Source organism: Musa acuminata, chromosome BXJ1-7 (genome assembly GCF_036884655.1).
Source record: "Musa acuminata AAA Group cultivar baxijiao chromosome BXJ1-7, Cavendish_Baxijiao_AAA, whole genome shotgun sequence".
Lineage (NCBI taxonomy): Eukaryota > Viridiplantae > Streptophyta > Magnoliopsida > Zingiberales > Musaceae > Musa > Musa acuminata.
Window position 1 is genome coordinate 42,859,049 of NC_088333.1, and position 9,224 is coordinate 42,868,272.

General features: G+C 41.5%; 2 protein-coding genes across 2 annotated transcripts; one reads left to right on the plus strand and one right to left on the minus strand.

Moving 5' to 3' along the window:
* The first annotated feature begins 60 nt into the window (after window positions 1-60).
* On the plus strand, window positions 61-5,561 carry LOC103992862 (deSI-like protein At4g17486). The gene is made up of 5 exons (XM_065193472.1): window positions 61-833; window positions 958-1,363; window positions 2,382-2,596; window positions 3,947-4,234; window positions 5,037-5,561. The coding sequence occupies exons 3-5, from the start codon at window positions 2,386-2,388 to the stop codon at window positions 5,240-5,242; spliced, it is 705 nt and encodes a 234-aa protein (XP_065049544.1). The 5' UTR covers window positions 61-833; window positions 958-1,363; window positions 2,382-2,385; the 3' UTR covers window positions 5,243-5,561.
* A 986-nt stretch (window positions 5,562-6,547) lies between these two features.
* On the minus strand, window positions 6,548-8,074 carry LOC103992863 (homeobox-leucine zipper protein HOX12). Its single transcript, XM_009412751.3, has 3 exons — window positions 7,644-8,074; window positions 7,199-7,515; window positions 6,548-7,126 (listed from the first exon to the last, which is right to left on the minus strand). The coding sequence occupies exons 1-3, from the start codon at window positions 7,729-7,731 to the stop codon at window positions 6,872-6,874; spliced, it is 660 nt and encodes a 219-aa protein (XP_009411026.2). The 5' UTR covers window positions 7,732-8,074; the 3' UTR covers window positions 6,548-6,871.
* Between the last annotated feature and the right edge of the window lie 1,150 nt (window positions 8,075-9,224).

A 9,224-nucleotide genomic window follows, 5' to 3' on the forward strand; every position in this document is an offset into this window, starting at 1 on the left:
TGAAACAAAAATTATGGCTAGTAAGACGAGTAAATGGATCGAAAGACTTGACTTGTAGAAAGGTTTTTTTATTATTTTGGGCTACGCGTTTTGATCTAAGCATACATCTTCATAATCTTTATTTTTTGAAACAATATCAGGATTATTGAGATGACTAAATGGCATTTTGGCCATCATATATGTCACATGATTAGTTGTTGAAATGTTTATCATGTTTGGATCATTAAAGTCTAGTGTATCTATCTCCTGGTTCTGATTGCATAAACTCTTTACACCTCATCCCATGTTTCAGAGGGGATCTTGTGTGAGATATGGTAACAAAACGTTGTTTCTTTTTGTCCTTAGTGTCTCATTCATTCTAATATGATAATTTGGCAAAGTTTTCATTCAAGATAAAAAGTCTTTGTTTAGGAGCATGCAGGCCACACATGCAATGCAACTGTACCTTGATGTTTGCTTGCACATTGAAGTAGCACAAGGACAAAGAGAGGGGGTGAGGTAGGTGGTAGGTCTTTAGTTCTCAGAGAACATGGATGATACAACCCCTGGAGTGGTGGACAAACAGGTGCTGTGAAAATGATTTGAGGGCCAGTAATGAGAGAGTGAATCCATCCGCCGAGGAGGAGGAGGAGGAGGAGGAGAAGCAGGTGTGGCTTTAAAGAGGGAGAAATCTTTGGATGGACCAGCGACTGCGTGTCATTTAATGTGCCCTCACCCACTCATATTCACACGTTTGCCTCACTTGCGTACTCCCTCAGCACGTTCGAGATATCGAGAATCGACAACAGTAATAGCCAAGGAGAAGGAGAGGGGAGGTTGGTCTTTGGGATAAGGTATGTAATTAACCTGACAAACACAGAATCATATAGCCCCTAATGACTAACAATAATATCAATAACGCCAGTAAGGGAACAAAAAGGTCACCTTTGAGCTTTTCATCTTTTTATTGGCATATAGGGAGGTATCTCTTCTTTCTCCCATCAACACATATTTGTTGTCGTTGGAAAGCATTGGAAAAAGCGCGCCTTCCTTGAGAGGGCAGGCTGTCCCTCCTTTTATTTTACTGCGCAACAACGACAGCAGCAGCGGGCAGGCAGACGGGGCCAAGCTTTGCCCTCTCTTCCTGAGACCACCGCAGCAGCACTGCGAGCGATCCCCCCGGACCAAGCCAAGCCCACCTACCGGAGGCGCAGATCTCTACCCCGCAATTAAATCTCTCGACATCTCTCCCGTCTCCCCAGCCCCCCATGATTGGGGTCGCGGCGGAGGGCCGGTGGTGATCCCTCCGTCTCTCAAGATTCCGCCTTTACCTCGTGGGCTGTCGCGGGCGATGACTTGATCCCGGGGGTTTCCTTGGAGCAGGGTGAGTCCGTCTCTTTCCCCTCTGTTTCGACAACCTCTTTTGGCTCACCCTTTCTTGAGCTACTCGTTTGAAAAATCTTGTAAGAGATCGTTTTTTGTTTGAAGGGATTTCGGACGGATGTAGCTAAATATTTGGTCTTTTGGTTCTTCTTTTTGTCTTCACCTTCCAAATGTAGGTAGATTCCTCTTGATTTCAGGGTAAACTAGGTTTTATTGTGAGCCAGTCGTGGAATAAAGATCGCCTTTTTAGCAAACGTACGTGCGGTTTGTCAAAAGTTCAATAAATGTAAAAACTTAATTCTTGTGTGCTTCGATTGCTGCCTCGAGAAATAATGTTCTCCCACCTTTTTTTTGGCAGTGTACATCTATCTATCTAGTAGCCACTTATTGGACGGGGTTTTGTGTTGCTTAGGTCTTCCCGACCATATAAATCAGGGCACGTTTTTTTATTATCTACTTTAGTTATGCGCTTTTTCTCCAAGTGCTCGAGTCGTTCTTCATTGCTTAGGGTTACGGTTAATTGCCAGTTGATCTGTTCTTTGATTGCTCGGGTTTGCTGGAGTTATTTTTTCCTCTTGTTTCGAGCCTTTTATATGCCGGCGATATCTTATATTGTTAGTGTGATAACGTATGGACTTTAATGCTCCTTAGCTTGAATCAATCAAGTAGCTGCCTTTAATTTGTTGTTTTTTTGTTCCTCCCGGATAAACATCTTCTTAATAATTCTTTTCGTCTCTTTCCCTTGGAACAAATGATTTTCTTTCTTTTACTTCGTTTTCCTAGCATTCCTTTGCTCTTGGCAATATTTGTTGCTGTTCTTGCAATTCAAATTATGCTAATTTGATATAAGTTATCAGAATTACTTCTGAGAAAACAAGCATTGAGAAATTTCTGCGTGGTTCTTCTCATCAGCTCTTTGACAGAATAACCCATCTAACAATTAATGTTTCTATTATTTTCTGATAGTCTGTTAACCTTTCTCTCTCTCTCTCTCTCTCTCTCTCTTTTTTCACATGAAGGAACATGAAGTCAGGCTACAAAAAGGCTTGGAAATCCCTGTTACCTCTTCGGCTAAATAAGAGATCTTCCAATCGGTTTTGTATGTTCTCAAAGGTTCGATCGGCCAGCAGAACATCAGGAAATGCACCTGTTTATCTAAATGTGTATGACTTGACACCAATTAATGGCTATATGTACTGGGCAGGCCTTGGGATATTTCACACAGGTGTTGAAGGTACAGTTTTCTTCAGCAGCTTATCGATGTATGTGCCAATAAGCATCATACCTACTAAAAGAATCTTCAGCATCTTATAAATACTTGTGCAAAGGAGCAGATGTTGTATAAAAGTAATTATAAGAATTTTTACCATCCAAATCTTTAACAGGCAGCTAATGAGAAGCATGTTTGCAATGATATCTTTCGAATTTTAAACATGCCTATCATTGAATGAGCTGCCCATTTGAGATTTGAATAGTGAAAGATCTTACATATGCTTAGCTGCATGAACATTTGTAAGCTGTTTTTCTTTTTAGAAGGTAGGCTGCTTATGGGCATTGAATTATATTTGTTATTTCTTTAAGCAATCAAATTAATTCTATCAGCTCACCATATGTTCAGTAAGTATAGTTGACGAAGATGTTTTTGTGTTGTCAATCTAGAAGTTACATTATAGCAAGGACCCAAGCACGGAGGACATGAAAAATGGAGAAAAGAGGAGAGGAAGAGAGACAACAGACAGTATTTATGTGGTCCGACCAGTAGGGCTACTTCCATGGGTGATAGTTTCAAGAAGTTTTACTAAGATGGAAACAAGTACATGAATGTGTTAGTATTAGACCTTCGTAATCGAATTTCTCCAATTCGAGGAGGGTGCCAAACTAGAGAAACTAGCAGCCTTGTTGCTGGAAAATTAGGAGAGAAAAACAAGTCCCCATAGGATAATGTAAGTGGCTTTTCATGACATTTCTATAGGGACATCAATCCCCGATCCTAACCACAATAGGCTAGATTTATATTGCTAACCAAAATATCCTTGAAACCAGCTAAAAACCTGATACTTCAGTTTTCGACTAGCCTGAACAGATCCTCACTCAGATCTTGTCCACGGTCTATTTAGGCATGTGTGGTTTTAGTATTTCATCCACCCTCTTTTCCTTGTCCGACTTGTATTGGCATAGGCTGGCCAACTGTAAGTCGCCTTTTTTTTCATGAGACTAGGAATTATCTTTTGGTGATCATCTGTGGAGTTGCAAGCCTTCTTTTCTAGTCAGAATGGTCACATCTGCTGATCAACAGACCCCCTAAGACCAGGGGCCCACAAATGTTGCTATTTTCTTTTTTTACATGAAAGATTGTTAAGAAAACTTACGTCTTATATAAATACTAGTAGTTGTGAGGAAAAATTGATGTTTGATTACTATAACAAATTGGTAGTTGAATTATTACTTCCATGTCAATTTTGTGGGGTTAGTAGTCTCCTTTATTTTACCTTGTCTTTACATTCTTATGATAAAATCAGTTATCTGTCATGCACTAATATGACTTTAACCCTCATTCTTAATATATCTATATATATTCTTGCAGTTCATGGGGTGGAATATGCATTTGGCGCACATGACTATCCAACAAGTGGAGTCTTTGAGGTTGAGCCTCATCAATGTCCAGGATTCAGGTTCAGGAAATCAATATTCATGGGTACAACATGTTTAGACCCATTTCAGGTTCGAGAGTTCATGGAAATTCAGTCTGTAAATTATTATGGAGACACCTACCACTTGATCACGAAGAACTGCAACCATTTCTGCCAAGATATCTGTTTTAACTTGACTGGTAACTCAATTCCAAAATGGGTGAACCGACTTGCTAGGATAGGTACAACTTTTTGTTCGAAATATGAGCTAGTCTATTTCTAGAATAATTATGAGAATTTTATGGTGATCTTGAACTACTAGAGTTTGTATTTTCAAATGATCTACCTCTTGAATGACTCAGAATATTGGTTCTCACTTTATGACCATATTTTGATAACAAGGTATCACCATTAAAACTGCAATATATGGCATGCAAATGACTGACGTACTTTCAGCACATCTGTTATCATCACTTGAAAGCTAAGTTAGTGCCACACTAAATATTTCACTCTGATTCTGGATACAATTTAATAGTGATTCATTAATAACATGATTCTTAGAGATGAAACATGGTAATTGAAGAACGTATCTCATATTTAAAGTCTCCGAAGGTGCTTAAAGTTTCCATGAGGATTGTGAGTCTTATGTTTCCTAAGATCTTTTTGAAGAAATTTGTCAATCATTTTGTCTGATTATTGTGGACAAGGATCCAAATGCATTCAAAAGACTTGACATTCTTGGCATCTTTTGCAACGACATGTGCTAATTCTCCTTTTAGTTTACATTTAGTTAAATGTTACAGGAAAGTTTTTATCCACTATCTGAATGTCCAGAGACTGTACCTCATGTTTGAAAGCATTTTTCATTTGTCAAAATTATGAGCTTGGAAATGTCTTATTCTCTTTGTATCCATTTGTTTGTGATCAGCAGCATGTTACTCATTACGTATCTATTTTATCTAGTCTCTTCTTATTCTAAGCTCGTCATACAATTATCAATCTTCCTGGACATATCAAATTATCTAGTGATGTACTTTTCTGCAGGTTCCCTCTGCAACTGCCTACTGCCCGAAGCCCTTAAGATAACTGCTGTTCAACATGACCCAGTTCCGCAAACCAAGGATGGTGAGAGGAGGAAGCTGAGGAGTGCTTTCAGTTGTCTGTCCTCGATTTCTATGCGTCAGAAACGCTTCTCTGCTGCTTCTCTGTTATCACCTCCATTTAGAAGTGCCTTTCATATTGGGAGTTAGGTCTGGTGCCATTCCAATAAAGAATGCCTGAAAATAGCAGGATCTGTTGATCAAGAAAAAACCTGATGGTTTCTTAGTTTTCTCCCGTGGAAAGCTTGTGAATGCATATCTTAGTACAGAAAGATGGCTACCCATAATGTGCTATAAGCTTTGACCTTGTTGTATAAGCTTGTTGTGGATAGGAAAGCGATCACTAAATGATGTGCAATGCTTCTGTTATTTGTTAGGTTGCTCACTTGAACAAAGACTTTTGTAGCACTGATCATCTGAGGTTTGTTGTATGATTATTTCATAGAAGCAGTACCCAAATTTTTGGATATCTTCTTAACCCACTTTCCTTGAAATATTAATGCTTGATTAGCGTTCTTTTATGGTACCGTTAATATTTTCTTTTCTGCTTGACATTTTATTTACTCTTGTGGGCACTAATCTTTGATAAACTAAAGTTGTGCATGGTTCCTGTCAATTTCTTGAGTTGTGTGGCAAGTTTTGAGTTCTGTTTCTGTTGAGAAAGCATTTGATAGAGTATCATTGTAATGGCAGGACACTATTGTGGCTGTTAGTACTCAAGCAAGAACAATGCTCTTCATATGCTACTGCTCAGACAGGTCAAAATATCATCACGTTGATGGACATATTGATGTGATTCAGTAACAATGCTTTTGTTATGCTGTTGCATTTTCATTAATCTATTAATTGAACCATGTTTTGACAGTTTCAAGTGGGAACATGGTTGACAAACTCACTTGTGTCTGAACTCATTGTATCTGCAATGCCTCAGGAAACTCCCTTTTAACTGCTATGTCTATTTCTTGGCCCAAAGTCTTGAAGCTATAGCAGGATGCAACCAAATCTAAGGTATGTAATGAACTGTTTTGCAATTCATGGTGAAAGATTAGCTTGAGTAACTGTATTATTTATGTTTTATTTTTCTTATTGATAAACTCAAGCATTCAATATTGGTGATTTGTTCTTAACTCTTTGGTAAATCTGTTGCATGGCTTGCTGGATTTTAGGATTGTACTTGACATATGTTATCATGCACCTGCATTGGACTTCTTTGCATACTCCAAGGAAATGATTTGACAGTCGACAGGTTGCAGGATAAAAAGAAAAGATCATAGATGATAGATATTAGAACAGTGTTGCAAGAAGGTAGCAGCCATGGGAACTTTTTTGATTCATTCCCCTCATTGTCTCTTTCAATCCTTTCCATAGAAAGTCCCATCATTTTCATGATAATTAATCTACAAAACTCATCATCGCATTTTATGCATAAGAGTTCAGCAGCAGTAGATTAAGTTTCACCAAATAAATGCTACAAGCTTACTCCCAGTTATTGGTTATATGTATTACAGGAGAGTTCTCCTGTGTTGGAACTACAAAATTGCTCTTCTGGTGAGATTAAAACCTCTTTTGCCACCTGATGTGTTTGTGACCACAATAAGAAGGCTCACAAAACTGAACACTTAGAACACAATCCCTTTTACACATAAGATTAGATTCCTACAGCAGCTTTACTTAACAGCTACAAATTCTTGTTGATGTCAGTGAGGAGAATGATTCAGTGGAAGAGCCTTAACTGGTGAGGATTAATCACATAAATCATGACAACAATGGCAATAACTTTTACACACCATAGAAATTAGCCCACTCCATCATGTAGCTGTTGAAGTTATACTCTTGTATGTTCATGAGGTCAGCTTCTCCTTCCACCCCAAACTCTCCGACTAATGGATGGTGGCTAACAGTTGACAGGGATGAGCTCGGGCTGCTGCCGCCTCTCTCGGCGTTGCTGCCGGAAGCTCCAGCCCCGCTGGCGCCCAACGAGAGCTTCCTTATCTCCGCTTCGGCTTCCAAAAGCTTCCCCTTCAGTTTGAACACCTGCAATTAGAACCATATGCTTAGCACCAGGAAGATCCAAGAAGGAACCGCTGCCGCAGAATAGACTAATACCTCGTTCTCGAGGTGGCATTTGTCGAAGACGACGGCGTCGTGAGCCATCTTGAGCTTGGCGTAGGCCTCCTCCACCTGCTTGTTCTTGTGCCGCGCCCGCCGGTTCTGAAACCAGACGGCCACCTGCTTCGGGTCGAGCCCGAGCTCGGTAGCGAGGTTGACCTTCCTCCCCGACTCCAGCTTCCTCTCGTCCTGGAAGCTCATCTCCAAGAACTTCAGCTGCTCGTCGCTCAGCCGCTTCTTCTTCGCGTCTCCTCCCGCTCCGTCTCCCTTCGCCTTCCTCCTCCTCCGCCGCGTTCTTGTCTCGCCTACCGACGCTGAGGAAGACCACGAAAGAGAAAGCGTTTAGCTCTTGCAACGCACGTCGTCGTCACCTCCAACAGATTTGGACATGTACATGGTAGTACGTGAGTTGGCACGGAAGAACATTGGACAGTGGTCAAACCTTGAGGCATTCGAGAGCAGAGTTCGGACGCTACGGGTGAGGGGAACAGCATCTTCTCTTCCACAGGACTCACACCACCTTCGCTCATATTCTCCCTTGTGTACAGTGCAGCTTTTGGGCTCTCTTTAGCGGTCACAAAGCAAGAAAGCCACACCAAATCTTTCTTGTGCTAGCTTAGCACTGTAGTACGAGCTTGAATAACGCTAGGGAGGAGGAGGACGACTGTTGCTAATGCCCATGGTTGAAGTCTCGAGGCTTACTTATAGGAGGACGGCAGACTCAAAAGCCCTCAGAGGATGGCCAGAATGACACGAATGCCATGCTTTAAAATGGGGAGAGGCGTGTGCGAAGATGAAACCGAGCTGGGAGATGGCCATTGCCATTTTGTTCGGGTCTTCACACGGTTGTCGTCGGCGTTCCACTAACCGTCTTGCTTCGACGACATTGTTGACTGTCTCAGTGTTTATGGTAGTTTTCATGCGGTCACAAAAAGTATCACCCCTCTTGTTCTTTATTGCATGCCGTAAGCCACTGTCTTTCTTCTCCATTAGCGAGAGCGAGAGAGAGAGAGAGTCAACAGCCCTCTTCTCCCTGTTCCAGTCCGTAAGCTATTGTCTCTCTCAATCGCATGGGTTTGGTGGATTGCTTTCGAAGAGTACTATCTGCTTACTATATTCCTTCTCTCTCTCTCTGTTCATGTGAATGCCAAAAATGGTCCCCCCGGAAGATGATGTACGGAATGATGGCCGTCCTACTGTGGATCCTCGTGGGTCTTTGTCTTGAGCCGAACTCATGCCTATGACTTGGTTAATATTATGTGCCTATGATGCATGTGACAAGCGTGTAGGCTTCCTACCGTAGTAGAACGTAGCTCACCTCTGTCCGCCTTTACGTTCCCATCACTGGCTAAAATGGTTTTGGTAGCCATTGATGAGACGAGCTGTGGCCGAGGAGAGAAGAGAGATAACTCAAGCTTAAAGAGGGTTGGTGAAGAAGAAGATATCTTCGCCTTTGGGCACCAAAAAGGAGTGCACATGGGACGCACCTCAAAGGCTTTCGCTTTCAACACGCGTCACCAAAACTTGGGAGTCCCGAGAAGGGCGCCTACGCTCTATCCGTGTACAGGTGTCGCCATCTAGTGTCCCTCCAAGTGTACCCTCTGAGGCTGATGACCATTACCATCTTGCTTGCAGCTTGCAGTGTCTTCTTCTCATCAAGCTCTCTCGTTTTTATCTTCTCATCTAACCTGATATGTGAGTGTCCTTACAAAGGCAGGCAGGTGCCAAACTTCCATTCGGCATCATTTAGTCAAACATTGTACTAAGTGTTCATCATGATTTTAGTTTATGTGCAAGCAAGTTTCACATGCCACATGAGGGTATGTTACTCTGCGTAATGAAGCATCTGATTGATGAAGGATGTGTCCTTGAAGCTTTGTAGTAGGTTACATGGGAGGAGCCAGCATATCTGTAGCTCCAAAACACATGATCTAATCATGCTTCAGTTCAATTTCGTTTTACCTGAGTGTCACTTTTTATCATGGAATATTCTGCAGCTGTTCCAGTGAGAAGGACTCGGCAA

Coding starts and splice junctions, on each gene's coding strand:
- LOC103992862 (XM_065193472.1), top strand. CDS start 2,386: ATGAAGTCAGGCTACAAAAAGGCTTGGAAATCCCTGTTACCTCTTCGG. Junction 2,597..3,946: donor ATTTCACACAGGTGTTGAAG/GTACAGTTTTCT, acceptor ATATTCTTGCAG/TTCATGGGGTGGAATATGCA. Junction 4,235..5,036: donor GAACCGACTTGCTAGGATAG/GTACAACTTTTT, acceptor ACTTTTCTGCAG/GTTCCCTCTGCAACTGCCTA.
- LOC103992863 (XM_009412751.3), bottom strand. CDS start 7,731: ATGAGCGAAGGTGGTGTGAGTCCTGTGGAAGAGAAGATGCTGTTCCCC. Junction 7,516..7,643: donor CTGCTCTCGAATGCCTCAAG/GTTTGACCACTG, acceptor GGTCTTCCTCAG/CGTCGGTAGGCGAGACAAGA. Junction 7,127..7,198: donor AATGCCACCTCGAGAACGAG/GTATTAGTCTAT, acceptor TTCTAATTGCAG/GTGTTCAAACTGAAGGGGAA.